This window comes from Neofelis nebulosa, chromosome 10, assembly GCF_028018385.1.
Source record: "Neofelis nebulosa isolate mNeoNeb1 chromosome 10, mNeoNeb1.pri, whole genome shotgun sequence".
NCBI classification, from domain to species: domain Eukaryota; kingdom Metazoa; phylum Chordata; class Mammalia; order Carnivora; family Felidae; genus Neofelis; species Neofelis nebulosa.
In genome coordinates this window covers 22,838,614-22,857,957 of record NC_080791.1, presented here as the reverse complement: position 1 = coordinate 22,857,957, position 19,344 = coordinate 22,838,614, and the positions used below count along the sequence as shown (strand labels likewise).

The 19,344-nt window shown below is 41.1% G+C and overlaps 1 protein-coding gene across 6 annotated transcripts in view; it reads left to right on the top strand.

The window, feature by feature from the left end:
* CDON (cell adhesion associated, oncogene regulated) overlaps window positions 1-19,344 on the top strand; it is a 104,086-nt gene that overhangs the window by 54,786 nt on the left and 29,956 nt on the right. For all 6 annotated transcript variants that reach the window (XM_058687248.1, XM_058687250.1, XM_058687244.1 and 3 more), the window contains 7 exons: window positions 1,813-2,102; window positions 3,675-3,849; window positions 6,041-6,169; window positions 10,205-10,408; window positions 11,962-12,143; window positions 12,817-12,922; window positions 17,345-17,467. In XM_058687248.1, the coding sequence (XP_058543231.1) occupies window positions 1,813-2,102; window positions 3,675-3,849; window positions 6,041-6,169; window positions 10,205-10,408; window positions 11,962-12,143; window positions 12,817-12,922; window positions 17,345-17,467 (1,209 nt within the window). The remainder of the gene's footprint in view (window positions 1-1,812; window positions 2,103-3,674; window positions 3,850-6,040; window positions 6,170-10,204; window positions 10,409-11,961; window positions 12,144-12,816; window positions 12,923-17,344; window positions 17,468-19,344) is intronic.

The following is a 19,344-nucleotide window of genomic DNA, read 5'->3' as shown; positions in this document are numbered from 1 at the left end:
AGACACCTTTTCTCCTCTAAACAGAAAACCGACCTTACGCCGTTAGCCGTGGTTTGTGTCGGTTCCCTCCTGAACTGCAGGGCTTCTCAAAACACACCCACCTTTTACCAGGAATCCGACTTCACTGTGCAAAAGAAACTCTTTCACATCGTTTCCTCTGCTCCCTTCCTCCACAAAAGTGGTCAAAAAGAGGAGACCTTTTTGTTGCCAGCCTGAATAGCACTTGAGAGAAACCAAGCTGTCAGCACTTGGGTTTCATGGTGCTCGGAGTGTATTTGTTTTCATCAACTGCTTTCTCTGGAGCAGGATCACCGGAGTTCTGCTGGCTATTGTCACTTAATCTCCCAGAACCCTAATTTCCTCAGCTGTGAAGTAGGAATATTACTGTCCACCTAAGAATGTTGTTTTGAGAGTTTGAGGAGATTATATTTATTAAATGTCTAACACAATGCGTGGCCCATAATATGTGCTCAGTAAATTTGGGGGATGGGATGTGCAACCTATTTCTTTTTTCAGCGCAAATATTTTTCCCTTCTCTTGTGTTCTGTATGCTTTTAGTAGCATTAAGACTATTTGCTTGTTTCATTTTTCTTTAGATTGGCAATTTTTTTTGACGTTTCTTTATTTTTGAGAAAGCGCGAGCAAGGGAGGGGCACAGAGAGGGGGACAAAGGATCCAAAGCGGGCTCTGCATTGAGAGCAGCAGGCCCGATGGGGGGCTTGAACTCATGAACTGTGGGATCATGACCTGAGGTGAAGTCAGGCGCTCAACCGGCTGAGACACCCAGGTGCTCCTAGATTGGCGATTTCTTAAGCCAGTCTTCAGTTCTATCCAGAAAGAGGGCTTGCTTGGAAATAGGTAAACCCTTCTTTTACCTTGTTTCCTCTTGTCGAATGTAAATTGCTCTGCTTGTGTAGGGTATTTTCATTATCTGTTGCTGCATAACTACCCCCAAAGATTACTGAAACAGTAGCCCCTTTATGATCTCTTACCGTTCCTAGGGTTAACTGGACGCAGCTGGGCAATTCTGCCGGCCTTGCTTGGGGTCTCTTACGCCATTGCAGTCAGATGTACCTGGGGCTGGAACAGCCAAAGTGGCTTTACCCACATGTGTGACACTTTCGTGAAGGCTGGAATAACCGGCCACCTCCCCTTCCTTCCCTTTCTCTCCCCGCCTCCCCCCGCCACTCCACACGGCTAGCTTGGATGTCTGTATGGGGTGACACAGAAGTAGAAGTGCCAGGCCTTGTGAAGACTCAAGCCTGGAAGAGCACAGTCTCACTTTGGTTGAAGCCAGCCATAGGGCCAGCCTGATTCGGCAGGGAGGGGACCGTCCAAGGGTGTGGATACTGAGGGGTATCATTGGAGACTGGCTCCCCAGCAGGTAACAGCCTAGCTCTTGGTTGTTTCCTTACTATTGAGTTCACCTTGCCGCTAAGGGAATGCATCGCTTCGTGTGTTTCACTTACCAACTGGAATTACCACTCGGTGTTTTCCAGCTTAAAATCTTTCAAGGTTAAACTAGCAAACTGTTGTTGTAAAAGAGGGAATACTAGCGTAGAGCAAGGAAAAATAACATCCTCAAAATCACTTCACTACCGCAGCTTTTTCAATAAGAGATTACTATTGGAGGTTGGAGGTTTCCATGAATTACAAACTGAGCTGTTAACCTGCTTTCACTTCTGGGGCTCAGATTGTCTGTATCCTTGTGGGCAGTTGGATCACTGTGAAGAAGGCACTGAAATAATGAATTTCCTCAAGCTGTCTCTTCTCTCTCTCTCTCTTTCTCTCTCTTTCTTCCATTCCCTGCAGTTCCTTTTGAAACAAATACAAAAGCAGAAACAGTTACACCTTCCAATCCCACTCAGAATGATAAAAGAGATGGTTCAGAAGCTGGATTATTGAGCTCATTTCCAGGGAAGAGACACTCCAGCGCAGTGGAATCATCGCCAGAGAAAAACACTAGTGGTGCCTCTGTCCCTGATGCCCCCATCATTCTGAGCCCTCCGCAGACCTACACATCTGATACGTACAACCTGGTCTGGAGGGCGGGGAAGGATGGCGGGCTGCCCATCAATGCCTATTTTGTGAAGTATCGAAAGGTAATGTCTTCTCATTTATCAGCTTTCTCTTCTCTCACCTTAACGTTGTGTGTATATAACACATGCTTATTATCTTCGACATTTATAGAGCAGCAGGAAACAGGAGTGTTCTAGGATTATGAGTTTGGGAGAGCTATCCCAACAGCCATGCTGGTTTTACCAGTAAGCAGTAAGAATGAAAGATACACAGTATCCCCCAAAATGGCAATGCCAAGAACCCAGTGACTTCTTGACATTTTTTTGGACATTTTTTTATCAAACACTTTAACCCCTTGAGTGTAAACCTCTAGAAACCACTTTTTAAAAAGTCACCCCTTCCCTTTGTGAGATAGTAAAACACAGTTTATTTAACAAATAAAGCAGTTTCTTATTAGAAACATCAAAGTCCTCTGGTATAATCTCTGACAATTATTTTTATTTCAAGTTGTCTTCTTAATTGTATCGGAATCTTATGTTGTTTGGTGACTTATTTGAGTGAACCTTGATCCTCTCAGTTGATTTTCCAATGTTTCTTCCAGAGGCTTGTATTAAAGCAAAATGAAAAAAAGTGTTTCTTTGTTTATGAGACTAATAAATGAACAAAAGACACCCTCGTATTTAAAATACCTTTCTTTGTCCAAGACATTTTGGTGCCCATCGTTTAATAGTATATATTTTTAATATCTGGAACAATTAACATGGTGATATTTGAAAGTTTATTCACTGTTTCTAACCTGATGATGCAAGATGTAGAAACTTTGAATGATTCAAGATGAAGAAACTTTCACTGGGATTCTTACCCACACAAAAACTTCTGTGTGATGTCGTTTCCTAGTTCTGTTAACTAAGACACAACGGATTGGATCTTTTTTTTTCTTTTTTTTTTTTTTTAGTTTATTTATTTTTGAGAGAGCAAGAGAGAATACGCACAAGTAGGGGAGGGGCAGAGAGAGAGGGAGAGAGAATCCCAAACACACTCTGAGCTGAGTATGAAGCCTGACACGGGACTCCAACCCACAAACCGTGAGATCATGACCTGAGCTGAAATCAAGAGTTGGACGCTTAACTGACTGAGCCACCCAGGCGCCCCAGATCTTTTTAACATTTATTTCCTCCAGTACATGTGGAAGTGGTGAGACATGAAGAATGCTGGAAATATAAAATGCATAATTATGTAACTCATATATGCATATGTATTCTAACTTAACATATATTTATTATGTATATTATATATTATCATTAGTCCAGATTATTATGTACTTATTTTATGCTCCCATTAGCCCACTAAGAAAGGAGTATTGTTTCCTTTACAAGTAAAGGAAGCAAACTCTGGGAGATAAGTAACTTGCTTGAGGCCACAAATGAGCGGTAAGTAGGAGAGCCAGGAAGGAGTCTTTTCATTCCTGAGAATTCCTAAGTTCATGTTACGGGTCTCCTTACATTTCTTAATGTGAAGAAATATCGTGTCTCTTTCTTCCAACAGTATATTCCTTACCAACATTCATCTGGAATGGAAGATTTTCTCAAATTGGAATGGAAGGTTTTTCTGCCCTTTATCTCCTTTTCTTTAATGACTTATTTTCTCTTGAGCAGCTAGATGACGGCGTTGGCCTGGTGGGAAGCTGGCACACAGTTCGAGTCCCGGGAAGTGAGAATGAGCTCCATCTGACAGAACTGGAGCCATCTAGTCTCTATGAAGTTTTGATGGTGGCAAGAAACGCAGCAGGTGAAGGGCAGCCCGCCATGCTTACCTTCCGAACCAGCAAAGGTGAGTATAATCTTCCTCAGGAGGAGCGAGCTGGCCGTGTTGATGTCTCTTTATTACTGAGTGTCCTTTGGGGTCATAGAGATTCTTTTTTATTTATTTTTTTTTTTTTTGAGAGAGAGAGAGAGAGAGAGAGAGAGAGAGAGAGAGAGAGAGTGCAAGCAAATCCAAAGCAGGCTCCAGGCTCCAGGCTCTGAGCTGTCAGTAACAGTGCTTGACAAGGGGCTTGAACCCACAAACCGTGAGATCATGACCTGAGCCAAAGTTGGACGCTTAACCGACTCTAGGTGCCCCTAGAGATTCTTATATATAAATCCATTAAATAATTTTAGTATAGTACCTTTGTTGGCCATGCTTGGATGGTTGTATTATTCCATCCCATCCAATGTTCTACGAGTATTTCTGAGAGTTTATGATATGTAAGGCGTTGGGGTAGGTGATACAGGGAAAACAAAGATGATCAAGATAAGATTCATCCTAATGGTACCTCTACTTTGCCAGTAGGCTAAGACACATAAATACCAACTGCAAGGCAGGATTTCAGTTCAGTTAATATTTACTGAATGCCTTCTGTGTGTCAGGCAATAAACAAAAGGGACAAACTCCTTGCCCTCATGGAGCTTACAGTCTAGTTGGGAGATGTTTCCACCTGAGTTATAAGTACATTAGAAAGTGGTGAATGCTAATAAGAGAACTAAATTAGGGGGTGGCTATAGGAAGTGCGTGGGGTAGCACTTGTCACAATGTAAGCAGGTGGCCAGAGAAGTCCTCAGTGAGCAGTCGACAGCAGAGCAGAACGTTGAGGTTTAAAATGGAAAGCCACGTGGATGTCTGGGAAAAGAACACCCCGGCTGAGAGGATAGCAAGTGCAGAGACTCTGGGGTGGGGTGTGCGGGGTGTACCCCAGGAACACTGAGGGCACCACTGTGATGGTAGCCAAGGGACTGTGACCGTGGGGGAGGGCGGTCAGGAAGATGACAGAGCGGCCACCCCACACAGTGCCTTGTCCATCCTGCAAGGACTTTGACTGACTCTGAGAAAGTGGAAACGTTGGAGGGTTTGAGCTGAGTTGTGCGACACAATCTGTTGTGTGTTTCAATGGGGGTAGGGTAAGGATAGACCGCAGAAGGGCGAGGGTGTGAGCGAAGTACGACAAGTACTGGGAAGGACTGAGAGAGTACAAAGAAAGGATGTTCTTTCAAGTGGGGTAGCTCGTTGAGGGTAGGCTTGATTGAAAAGATGCCATTACAGCTTGGCCATCAATGAACAAAAAGATTTCAGTGAGGAGAGAGGGGAACTGGGTAGCAGAGTATTTTAGTACAGCACAAAAATAAAAAGGTATGATTGAGAAGAAATTATTTATTGGCTTTTGGAAAAGACCCTTTCATACTGATTACTGAGTGTAGCTAGAAAAATGAGTATTTCTTGTTTGAACTGCACTTTGAGTTAATGTTCATCATCAGTCCACAGTTGTTTATAGAATCTGACCTATAAATACTGAATAAGAAGAACATAGTTCAGTTTTAAGATAATCACCCATTTTCACTTTTTGCCTCTTGGAATTTTTAAGCTTAACATGATAATTTTCTCACGAAGAAACAGAAGCTCTTTAAGAATGAGTTTTATGTTTTAGAATGAAGAAATAGGTACAGTAAGAAGAAAAAGGGATGAATAGTTTGAAAGCTTTTTTGCATTTGGCTTTTTTACTTGTGGTGTTTATTCTGTGTGTAAATTTAAATTAGCCTGATGAAGAAAGACACATTTTAGTTTTCCCTTAAAGCTACTAGAAAAAGACAAAGTAATTTTTAAAAACAATATTTATTTATTTTGATAGAGAAAGAGAGAGAAGTGGAGGGAGGGGCAGAGAGGGAAAGGGAGGAGAATCCCAAGCAGGCTCCACGCATGACGCAGGGCTCGATCTCACAAATTGAGATCATGACCTGAGCCAAAATCAGGGGTCTGCTGCTTAACTGACTGAGCCACCCAGGTGCCCTGACAAAGTAATTTGTTTTTTTAAGTCAATTCCTCAGATTAGCTGACTATGACAATGTAGGTCTTAAACTCAGACCCCGTAACAGACAAGTTCATGTATTTATATTGATACACCAGTTGAGTTTAGTATCTTTCCTTAACTCTACATCTACACAGAAGCTTATGTTACAGTATGTGATTATGTGTTTTCTAACTTTTCTAGAGAAAACAACCTCATCAAAAAACACCCAGGCGTCCTCTCCACCCATGGGCATCCCTAGGCGTCCTGTTGTTTCGGAGGCTGTGGACAACTTTGGGGTGGTACTTACAGATTCCTCTAGGCATAGTGGAGGTAAAGTAGAAACCTTCATTTTTATTGATTTTCTTGTTTGCACATGTAACTGGCATGTTTCAAATTATTTAGGGGGTGGAGTGGGAGAGAGTGTTTGTTTATTGTTCAGATTATAGCCTACCATAAAGCTCTTTCGGGTCCTATTTCAACCATGTTTTAAAAAAAAAATTTTTTTTTTTAATGTTTATTTTTGAGAGAGAGAGAGCACGAGTGGGGGAGGGTCAGAGAGAGAGAGGGAGACACAGAATCCGAAGCAGGCTCCAGGCTCCGAGCTGTCAGCACAGAGCCCGATGCGGGGCTTGAACCCACGAACCATGAGATCATGACCTGAGCCGAAGTCAGATGCTTAACCGACTGAGCCACCCAGGCACCCCCATTACCATTTTTTTAATGCCCTGTGCTCCGATCTTGGTAACTCAGTGTCATGATTGCTTTTTGAGGTAATAAACTCAGACCCAAAACGTTCTGGTACTAAGATTTTATAGCTCATAAAAAGGATTTTTCTCTCTCCTCTCTGGCAAAGAAACTAAATTTATGTTTTGAACTCTGAAAGTCTGACTTTTTTTTTTTTTTTCGGTGATTTATCAAAACGTGTGGTGGTGCCTACGGTAGGGTTTAGTGTTTTGAATGATTACATGCCATATTCCATTTTATTGCTATATGTTGCCACTTGTATGGTTTTTAGATGTCATAGCCGTACAGTTTTCAAAAGATTCTTTTTAGTATTTAAATTTCACACGTACTAATTCTACAATTACAACATAACGTGCTCTTTGTGGCTGTGTTAATATGTGTTAGCAGGATGTCTAGGGAGGGCTTAAAATTTCATTGCTGAGCTCTAACAGTGTTCAAGCCCCTTTTCCCTATTTGTATAGTCTTTCACGAATTGGCCTCAGACAAAAGCAGGTCATAACATTTGAACACCCTTCTGGAACCCCTCTGCTTCTTCAATATCATGAGCCTCTTCTGCTTGAGTACTTTAGCCTCTGAGGAGCAGTTCAGCTCCCTTAATAGAGTACTTACACGAGTATCAACTTTATATAATTTTTTTAATGTTTATTTATATTTGAGAGAGAGACAGATAGAGCATGAGTGGGGGAGGGGAAGAGAGAGAGGGAGACACAGAATCCAAAGCAGGCTCCAGGCTCTGAGCTGTCAGCACAGAGCCCAACGGGGGGCTTGAATTCACAAACCGCGAGATCATGACCTGAGCCGAAGTCAGCCGCTCGGATGACTGAGCCCCCCAGGCGCCCCGAGTATCAACTATATATGAATAAAGTTGACATCTGAAAAACAAAAACCTTATGACTTATTTAACATCCTGTGGACCAAATACTGGACCAAATACTGTTGCAGCAGAGGCAAAATAAATCTTGCCTTCAAGGAGTTTACAGCATCGTGAATGATCTAGACAATAAGTCCGCAACAATATAGTGGGTAATATATACACATTAACCCATAACAATGATTTGGATTCATTGTGCTGAGAGTCTACCCTTGGCGTTCTGGGATCGCGAGAGAAATATGCAGAGGAGGCAGGTGGTGGTAAGAGAGGCTCCCTCTGCTGAGCTTCAAAGACAAGAATGCTATAAAGACAAGAATGGAGGAAGGAACAAGAAATGCAAGACAGCTCCTGTGCAAAGAGATGCAAAATTGACATGTTGGATTTCGTGTCGAGGTTTAGAGGTTAGGGTTTTAATTTGGTGTGATTGGTTACTGTTGGGAGTGACACCAGAGTAGGGGGGGAGGCAGGTGGGCACCTTGTATGATGTACTTAAAATTTTAATCTTTCCTAAAAAAAAATAATAATAATTTTTCCTGGAAAGCTGTGAAGAACCATAGAAGACTTTAAAGAGGGGGAAAGGAGAAATGGCCAAAGATGAGGCTAGAGAAATAACAAAAATAGTGAGAGTGTGGATGGAGAGGGACACAGCTGTCAGACAAAGGAGATTGAGTCCACGTTGAAGGAGAGGCAAAAGTGTGGGGCCTCGGGCTTGGGCAACCAGGGCCCATTTACCGAGATAGGTAATAAGGATAGTTAGGTGTAGCTTAAGGGTTCAGTTCTGGAAGTCATGAGTTTGGAATCACCCAGGCAGAGATAGCCATAGGAAGGGATCTCTTGAATCTTCGCAATAACCCTGGGGGAAGGATTAGCATATTTTACAAATCAGTTAACTGAGACTCAAGAAGGCCATGCAGCTTTGCCTGAGCTCTCCAGAACTGCTATTCAAAATTCAGATTTTTGAACTCCCAACTACAGTCTTTCTTTTATCCCATAACTGCCACATGCTCTCTCTTTTACATATTGAAGATTCTTTTCTGTAACGATTCTTTTCCCTAATAACCTTCTCTTTCTGTTTGATCTTCGGTGTTCTTTGATGAGTTTTAACCTCCTATGCATCAATATAAGGAAGTGGTTGGTTATCTAGGACCAAAAGAGAGATTCACTAACAGTACTGTTCATTCTGTTTCCATTGCTTTCTAACTTGAAAGGAATACAGTAAGTATCACTCAAAAGTTGCCTGCTTTGAGTATTTTCCTCTTTTTAATCCATCAAGCGCTTTGTTTTTAAAATGCCACCATTTTCTCCATACAAGTACCATCTGCAACATTATTATGTTCTTTCTTATGTGTTTGTTCGGGCTAAAGGGGTGTCGAGTTGAGACAGAGTGGTGTTGCTTAAGGAATGTGGCACGGGCCAGACAGACAGGGTTCGCTTAGTGACTTCACCCAGGTAACATCACCATGGCCTGGAGCTGGACCTCCTCCTTCAGCTCTGGGCACCTGATTGTTAGCATGCCAAATGACAGTCAGTCTCTTGAGACCCAGCTCCCCTTTGCAGAATTCATAGGTGATCAGCGTAAACCAGAATGGCGACTTACTAATTTGCACTGAAACCGTCCCACAGACCAGATTGTCTCTGTCGGCATTCTTCCCTGGTAGGAACCAAGTGGGAAGACAGTTACAACCACAAGCGTGTGGTCTTCTTGGTCAGCAAGAAGAGTTAGGTACGTGGTTTAAATGGCTGGTGGACTTAATCCTGATGTTTCTACCTGCCACGGGAATCTAGACTGTCCAGGTTGTGGGCCAGGACCTCCCCTCCCCTTGGCCGTGTCACCTGTAACTGCTAGACATTTGTTCTCTGACTCCTTTTTCTAAAGTTTGTGTGGATGACTAGGTGGCTCATCTCGTTACTGAGAGCCGTTTTCTTGATTTTTTTTTTTTTAATTTTTTTAATGTTTATTCGTTTTTGAGAGAGAGAGCAGAGACAGAGCATGAGTGGCGGAGGGGCAGAGAGCAAGGGACACACAGAAAGTGAAGCCAGCTCCAGGCTCTGAGCTGTCAGCACAGAGCCCGACGCGGGGCTGGAACTCATGGACCACGAGATCATGACCTGAGCCGAAGTCGGATGCTCAACCGACTGAGCCACCCAGGCGCCCCACCCCCTTTTCTTTATTTAACTACATATCCTGTCTTCCTGCTTCCATCCCACATAGCATTCTCTTTGCCCATTAATATCACTGTTGATTTATTAATCAAATTTTATCTCTTTACTGCCTGCAGTCTGTGTTTTTGGAGTAGCGTTCCTATAGCCTTGAGGTGTGTTAAGATAGGATATGATAGTAATCGCTAATAATCTGTATGTGTGTTATGTAGCTTGGATGGGTAAAGAAAAACATTTAAATAACACCTAATTTTGAAAACTTACTATAAATTATAAGCACCAGGTAATAATTACTTATACACTATTTAGCCATGAATCTAAAGTAGCATGGTCACTATTATCATGCCCATTAACTTTCCATTTTCTAGAGCTAATTATCAAGTTTATAGATGACTTTGTTTTTCCTTTATTTCCTGTATCTGGTCATTTCATTGCCCCTTAGCTTTTAAAAGATAACAGGAAGATAGTCTTAATATTATTAACTCTGGCAGTTAGTTTGGTGACAAATCTTTAATAAAATGACCCTTTTAGTTTGAGTTATTCTTGTCTCTGACACCAGGGGTTATTGGAATAAATGTTTCCGTGTTTAGTTCCAGAGGCACCTGATCGGCCTACCATCTCTACGGCATCAGAGACGTCCGTCTATGTCACTTGGATTCCTCGGGCCAATGGGGGTTCTCCAATCACTGCCTTCAAGGTCGAGTACAAACGGATGAGGACTAGTGATTGGCTGGTGGCAGCTGAAGATATCCCTCCTTCCAAACTTTCTGTGGAAGTTCGTAGCTTAGAGCCAGGTAGTAATTCAAACATTTCCTTTTTTGCCATCCACTGCTGACTTGAGATGCATATTTATAGTGGTCTCGTACTCTTCTGATTGTTAAAGTAATACAAGCCTGTTGTGTGAAAACGGAAGAGAAACTATGAAGAAAAGAATAAGTCACCTGAAACCCATCCAGCCAGAGATAAGCATTGTTTACAGTTTGGTGTATTTTTGTAGCCTTTTTTTTTTTTAATACAAACCAGGATCGTGCCATAAATACTGTTTTGTGATCCCATTTTCCCTCTATCACATGCCTTTTCCAATATCATTAGAAATTCTTCAAAAACTCCAGTTTTTAAGAACTGTATATCTGCTGTATAAGTGTAGTGTGATTTACTTAACACATTCTTTTCTTCTGGGTCTTGGATTCTTTCTAACTGCTAATCAGTAGAAACAGTGCTGTGTGACATCTTTGTGTGTGTGTGTGTAAGGTGTTTTGCTATAATTACATATTTTAAAAGGAAAATTGCTGGTTGTTTGACAAAAATTGTTGGCTCTAATGATGAATCTCTCAACGGAAATGGGAGAACACTCATGCTTTGCTCAGCAGAACACCCGACTTCCCTGCTGCCACCCCAGCATCTTGAAGGCTGTATGTGAGACGTTAAACCACACAAGGAAAAAGCAGTAATCACAAATCCACTTTGGTTGCTTTTATTTATGTTCCATGACCATTTTTGTTTATGGCCTTTTTAAATGTACTTTAGTGACAGATGTCGGTGTTTGTCTAGACAGGTAACATGAGCCTCAGAACCTGCAGGTAGAGTTGGGAGACGGTGACAGTTTTAAATGTGGGCGAAGCTGGGTAGCATTTTACAGACAGAAAACACCGTCTTCAGAAGCCCCGTGGTTATTTATGAGCCATCAGGAAACGTGCTGGGGGAGTCTAATTTATTCTTCAGATCTAGATCGTCAGAAACTCACAATCCTTAGAGGTTTTTGTGTTGTTTTTTTTTAAGTTCTTAATATGTAATACAAATAAATACCTTCTGTTGTGGCTTAAATCTGTCCGCTCTTATCCCATTATTGGTGAAATCAAGTGACATCTGCTGTCACCCACACAGCGCCCCTTCCTAAGTGTATTCACTGTGTTAAACTTCGCTTCGGTTGTTTCTTTCAAAGGGGAAAGAACCTCGTTTTGAACACAGATACTTCAACCAATACTGCATTTGATGGTTATGATTTTAGAACGTGATGGTAAAAAAAAGTAAATGCTCTCTTTCCTGTTCTCTACCTGCCCCTACCATGACAGACATCATTAATCTTTCATGGCCTTGTCTCCCAGTGGCTCCTAATAAGCTCTTGGACCCGGGAACACAACATCTTGAACATCCGCTGCCAGTTGACAGAAGCTGGCAAGTGGATTGAAATCTGTTTACCGTGGAGACTTCAGAGTGTGTTTTCGTGACTGTAGATAGATACTTAGGCACAGTTGTCATATCTTGTATAATGATATGACGTTCGGTTGTTTGCAGATTTTTAAAAACTCTGTTTTTTCCCTTTTTTTTTTTTCCCCTCCCTCAAAAGGTTCAACATACAAATTTAGGGTTATTGCCATCAACCATTATGGTGAGAGTTTTCGGAGTTCGGCATCTCGTCCTTATCAGGTGGCTGGGTTCCCCAATCGTTTCTCTAACCGTCCAATAACTGGACCCCACATTGCATACACTGAAGCTGTCAGTGATACGCAGATCATGCTGAAGTGGACGGTAAGTGGGACAGCTTTTCTAATGAGACGGTTGTCTAGTTTGGCCATGGTAATGATTGATTTGATATCCTCATGACACGATATTACGAATAGCAAATGTTTTTAACTTCTAAGTGAGGGAAAGTTGAAGGGCATAGAATATTTATCTAAAAGCACCTGTGATGAGTGGGACAGTCTTCTCAGCTCTCAGCCAAGTGTTAACTTAATTGCCATTTCAAGATTGAGTGATAGATTTTTTTATCATGTTTATTTATTTATTTTGAGGGGGAGGGAGGGTGAGAGGGAGAGGGAGGGAGAATCCCAAGCAGGCTCCATGCTGTCAGTGCAGAGCCCGGCATAGGGCTTGATCTCACAAACCACGAGATCATGACCTGAGCCGAAATCGAGAGTTGGACATTCGACCAACTGAGCCACCCAGGCACCCCCAAGATTTATTTATTTTGAACCAAACGTACTTTTATGCCTTAGAACCTGGTGAAATATAGTACATTATTTTTGCCCAGCCCTCCAGTAAATTAAATGCTCGCAATACCTTTGAATTAAATTTAAAATGGCCATCAAGGATGTTTACAAAATGAAGCTGGAAAAGTATTGCCACACAGATATTTCACATTATGGATGTTGAAAGTTACACTCATTTTTGTCTTTGACCAGTCTTTGCTTCTATTTTTTAGTACATTCCATCAAGTAACAATAATACTCCCATTCAAGGATTTTATATCTACTACCGGCCAACAGATAGTGACAATGACAGTGATTACAAGAGGGATGTTGTAGAAGGTAAGTCCCACCGGCAAGCTGGCGTAAAGAGCTTTGGGTGGAGAAAGTTTATAAATATTATGAAAAACATCATCCCAGGTTAAAGATAGGTAAAATATGAAATGTCATAGACACTATTACTTTGATTTTTTTTCCCAAAGAGAGACCCATCTTTCCAAGGTAATATAGATAGTATCTTCCATTTTGGTTATAGAAACAGTTACAAAAGCCTGGGGGAGATCTGACTTGTCAGTAGTTCATCTGAAAAAAATTCTTGTTTTCTGTTTTATTTAAATGAATAGTAACGTGAGTATAAAAATCACTTGCAGCTTCTAGCTGTATGTAAAACAATGTCTCCGTCTCAGTTCCATTAACGTCTCTACTGGAATGATTGCATCTTAAGCATGTTCTCCACTTTGAGAGATGCTGAGGAATTGGAATATAGAGAGAAAAAAAACCAGCCAAGATAGGGAAGGGTGTTGAAACTACCTTTCCCTTGCAGTTAAAATACAATCTAGAACTTTGCATGTGGTCTGAAGGCCCCACATGACCTGGCTGGCCCCTGCCTGCACCTTCCTCCAGTCTCACACACGTCTCCCCTCTCACTGTGTCTTCCGTGACACGCCGGCCCCCTTTGAGTTTCCTTGTGTGCACCAGGATCTCTCTTGCCTCAGTACTATGACACATGGCAGTTCCTACTCCCTACTGTGTTCCTCTTCTGGTGTTTTATTTAGTTTTTCCTCTTGTGGGTCGAAATGTTACTTCCTCAGGTAACCTCTGCCGGTTCATGTGAGTTACCCTTGGTGTAATTTCTAACTGTGCCCTTTGTGGTTATGCCCTAGAATTCACCACAGTTGGTATGTAAGGAGAATGTGTGCATGTGTGCGTGTGTGTATGAAATTATTTACTTCGTTTGTCCCCACCGCTAAACGTTAGCCTCTTTGTAGGCAAGGAGTCTTTTCTCTAGTGTCGTATCCCCAGCCCCTCCAGTGGTGAGGTGTTCAGTATTTAATGAATGAATGGAGTCGAAAAGAACAGTGGAATATCTGAGGATGATCAGGCTGGAAAAAGGACGACTAACAAGCAATGTGACAGCTGCCTTCAAATACTGAAAGACTGTTACGTGGAGGAAGAACTCAGCCAGTGGGGAGGGGCAGCTAAAAGGAAGTAGCATAAAGAAGAAACCTCCAACACGGCTTTTTTAACAAACTCAGAAACTCCTTAATTTTGGAGGTGTTCAGTAGAAGCTGGATGCTTCTTTCTCAGTGATCTCTGAGAAGGGATTCTTGCTTTGGGAGGAAGCCTTCCTCCAAGGGCTATTTTCTCCTCCCAAGATTCTGATCCTTTGAACTATTAACATCACGATGGATCATGTCAAAAAATGGCCCTGGGCCAAGGTTGTTTTCATACGACTTCTTGATGTCAAATGCTGCATATAAATTTTGTTGTAAGTAGTCTTATAATAAATTCATTTAAATACGCTAAATTAAGTTTCTTTAAATAGTGTAATTTAAATAATGTTTTTCCAGCAGATTGCTTTTGTAATATAGTAAAACATTATCATCTGAGTTTTAATACCTGGTGCGTAGCAGGTGCTCAGTAAATATTTTTTGAATGAAAGAGTGATTATTTCTCTTAATGTGGAAAAGTAGGAAACAAATTAGTTTCTAAATCCACTTTAAACATGAAGCACTGGGGGAATGAGGTAAGATACTTGTTAGTGGCCAGACTATTCTGTGAAGTTAAGACGGTAGCTGTCTTGAGGGAGATATGACTGGAAGAAGCATGGGGGGTACTTTTGGGGTGCCGGTAATATTTTCTTTCTTGACCTAGGTATTGGTACCATGGGTATGTTCAATTCATGAACATTCAGCGAGCTGTTCCGTTATGGGTACTTTTCCCTGTGCACATTTCACTTTCTGAAAAAGCTATGCAAAAAGAAGAAATGATAAGAGTTATTAGTAACTGTTCTATATTTGAGTTCTAGCTAGGTCGTCATTTTAGTTTAGCTGGGTTAGGAGAGTGACGCTGTCACTTTTATTTCTAAAATCTTTTGACAGAGATTAACATTTGCTATGAAATAGTTCTAAACAAGGTAAATGTAAACAAAGTGAACACCTCTCTTTGTCTCGCTCTGTGCCATTCTTTTCCCGACCTCCCCTGGTTCTCTACTCTCTAGAAATATCCACCGGTGAACAGTTTTTAAAATATATTCCCTAGTTCAATCTTTGAAATTTTTGCAAGCTTTTGTGATGTGAATATGGTGTGTGGAACTGGGAAATTAACTTTTGTATCCAGTAGTCGTGTCTGCAGATGTGAGTTTTGCCTTACGGTTCACAGAGAACTTGTTTATAAACTTCGTAGACGGAGCAGTTAGATGTTTAAGTGGGCTTCACTGTGCTGTGTAATTTGCTTATTCCTTATTTTCAAGTTTATGCATTTGAAATTCTTTTTGTGGCAGTTGGAAACTATTGGCCTGTTCTCCCAAACCAAGGAACAAAAGTATTTACCCTTTGCCCATGAAGTTTTCTTTAAGGCAAAGTTTTAGATTACTTATGTATATTGACTCAGAATTGTTTAAGCTTTTGGAAAAAATATGCAACTCAATTACAGTGTTAAAGAATACACCAAGAGCAATTACATCAAGTTATCCTGTCTTCTGAATTAAGTTCCACATTGGAGTAAACCGTAAATTTTTCCAGCATACCAGTGCTTTTGTGGTGAATATTTTTGTCTTATAAAGTTGAGTTTCCAAAAAATTAAAGTATCAGGCATCCTAATCATTAAGCCTGTGCTTTGGCTTTTCATCTTTTCTAAAATATTCTTTGAGAAAAAAAGAAAAAAAAATGACCCGTTTAAGAAAAGGGTATGCTGGTTGGTTGACTTTCAACCTAATAATGTACTTTGTTGTCTTACTCATCAGTGATCAGGAAAACTCTCTCTGCTAGTGCTTCCTGTCATTTTAGCCATTTGAATAATTACCGTAACAGTGGAGTATTATTCTAACAAGGTATGTGTTCTTTTACCTGTTTTTCTCTTATTAGTTAACATATTGGAAGCGCAGTTTAATTACGTTTTGACTAGGACTCTGAAAGGAAAACTTCCAATCTAGTGTGGTCATTATTCAGGAGAATATAGTTTATAGTTAGGTGAGTGTAGGGCTGAGCTAGGAAAGACCCAAGGACAGAGAAAAAATAGAAGTCTTTGAGAAAGTGTTTGGAACTTAGAAATAGATCTATTCCAGTCTTTGAATCAAGATTGTGAGTCAAGTTTATTTTAGGGTCCTCTTTACACTTACAAAGGGGGCATAGAATTCCTTACTTCTTGAGCCTTTCAGAGTCCCTTGATCCTAAAACAAGCAGATTCTCTTCTGGGTAAACTATGGGTCTTTATGAATGAGGGGTTTGTAGTGGTGACCTGGAAAAGGGGCTGTGTTTCCGGTCTGAAATATTTTTGTCTGTGTTGAATTAGAAAGGAACCCAGTGCTGTTGGACCTGTCAGCCGAGTAGATTTGACTTGCTTGTGTGGTTTGGTTTTGTTTTTCATCCCCCTTCAATTAATTCTTAAATCAGTAGGTGGTATAGTTGAGCTTCTAAGGAACTGTGGAAACAGTTTGAAGAGGTATGTTCTAAGAGGGATTAAAGGTGCAGGAAGAGTTCATTAAATCTGCCAGAAGTGTCCCTGTTTATTAAAGTTCATCACATGTCCGTGGAAGTAAAAATGGAGAGTGGTTCGCATGAGAGTTGGTTCAGTTTGGGGAGTGTTTCTAAATGAAACGTTGGCTGCGTGCCATGGATAACAGAAATCATTCTATTAGAGATACTTGTGTGGTTTGGAGACCCTGACTCAAAAGAAAAGAAATAGTGGAGCAGGAACCAAGAGTTTCCGCTAGTAGATTTTGCTTTTTGATTATTCTCAACCATTTGTTCAGGCATTCACTTAGACGTCTGTTCACGTCACATCCAGTCCAGCAGAACTGAGAGTTTCTCTGAGGCCTGTCTTGTAAATAAATGGTCGCTTATTCTGGGTCGGGCGCCATTTGCTGGTCTCATTTATAGTACTGCTTTCTGGAGGGTGGATGGACTGGATTGACTTGCTAGGTTAAAATAGACCATCAGAGGACTTGAGGGGTTTTTCTCCCTTAACTTATGCATAAAATTAACATGGATTTTACGAAAGGCCTACTACTAATTCTTGGTAACGAAACAAAATATTACTGCCAGTGCACGGGTATAGCTTTAATTCCATGTACCTCTTGTCATTTGTTTCATGGCATGTCACAGAAATGCTGTTTATCTTGCTGCATTACTGAAGTGCTTCGCTGAAGGACATTTTCATCACGCAAACAGACGCTATGGCGATAGGATGCTGTTCCAACCGCGTTTCGAAATTACCTTTGGGTCGTGCGATACGTAAAGCTTGTCTTTTCCTTTTCCTTTCTAGGTTCAAAGCAGTGGCACATGATTGGCCATCTGCAGCCAGAAACCTCCTACGATATTAAAATGCAGTGCTTCAACGAAGGGGGAGAAAGCGAGTTTAGTAACGTGATGATCTGTGAAACTAAAGGTAAGAGAGGAATGAGAACTCATGCTTTTTTTTCCTGGCGTGAAGACTGTCCCAACGGAAAACATAATACGTTGACTAGAGCACTTGTCTAAAACCTAGTTTACGGAAACATTGATCATACTCATTAATTTCTGTGTGGCTCCAAGCAACTCACTCCTCTTCTTTTTTTCTTTTTCTCCACAAAGAGATCAGAAATATTTGCTGAGTAATTGCTGAGATTGCTGTGAAAATTAGAATACTTTTTTAAAAAAAGCATAATTTTAGGGAAAAGTGCTTTATACCCTTCAAGTGGTTTCTTGAATGACAGTTATGTGTAACTCTATCTACTTAAGTGTGGTGGTTAACTTCAGAATTAGCAGTGCGCTATGCTAAATTGAAATTCCCAACTCTGCCTCCATATGTAGATTGACTATAAAATATCTTCTAGTTGTTTTGTTTAATGTTTATTTATTTATTTTGAGAGAGAGAGAGACAGAGACAGAGAGAGAGCTGGAGAGGGGCAGAGGGAGGGAGAGAGAGAATCCCACACAGGCACCTCACTGTCAGTGCAGAGCCTGATGCAGGGCTCGAACTCAGGAACTGTGAGATCATGACCTGAGCCGAAATCAAGAGTTGAACGCTTAACCCACTGAGCCACCCAGGTACTCCTATTATCTGTTTTTAAAGGTGATAATACTACACGTAATAGAAACAGCTAATGTGGCTATTTACAAACTCCTGTCCAGTCTCAGTTAATCTAATAGAAAAAGAGACTGTTTTTAACTTGTGTCTGTTTTTAAGAACAAGAGAAAATTTCCCATATTCCTCCCCTGTCCCCCACCCCCGCTGGTCTCAGTGATCAGGACTCAGTCATATGCTCCCCAAACCATTCCCGGGAGGGAAATGATTGATCAGGACCTACTTTAGTTGTTTGGGTTTGAGTGGACAGCTCAACAAAATTGGGGCTTTGCAAGTATGGGAGGAAAAGGCTGCTGACTGGGCTGGGCAGCCTTCAGTGTGTCTGCTAGGGTGATTTTATGATACCAATTCAAAAATGAAACTGGGGTGCCTGGGTGGCTCAGTCAGTTGAGCGTCCAACTCTTGATTTCAGCTCAGGTCATGATCCCAGGGTCTTGGGATTGAACCCATGTTGGGGTCCACGCTGAGTGTGGAGACTGCTTAAGATTGTCTCTCTCTCCCCCTGTCCCTCTCCCCTGCTTGCTGTCTCAAATAAAATTTAAAAAAAAAAATTTTTTTTAATGAAGAAACTGAGGCTCAGATAAATTGAATTATAAATTTTTTTAAATGTTTTATTTATTTTTGAGACAGAGAGAGACAGAATGTGAGCAGGGGAAGGGCAGAGAGAGAGGGAGACACAGAATCCAAAGCAGGCTCCAGGCTCTGAGCTGTCAGCACAGAGCCCGACACGGGGCTCGAACTCACAAACCGTGAGATCATGACCTGAGCCAAAGTCGGACGCTTGACTGACTGAGCCACCCAGATGCCCCACATAAACTGAATTATAAAGACAAGACATTGTTCCATCTTTTAATGCTAAGTTAGTCATATGACTTTCTGCTGCAAAACCCACATATTAAATCCACATTAAACATGTGTATATAAATATACAGACATTTAAATTTACCTTGGATTTAATTTGGGTAGTATATATTTGAGGCGCTTTTTGTATTAGTCACTATGATACGTTAACGGACATTTGTTACTTGCCTCTAGAGTGTTGTAATATGTAGGGCAAAATTAAATAAGAATGGAATTTATCATCTCTGTCCCCAAGACATTTAAGAATCTAGCCAGGCAAAACATAATAGACAACAGTGTAATAACTGTATTATTTAAGCATAGATGTGTCTATAATAGTATATGCCTCATTAATTGAC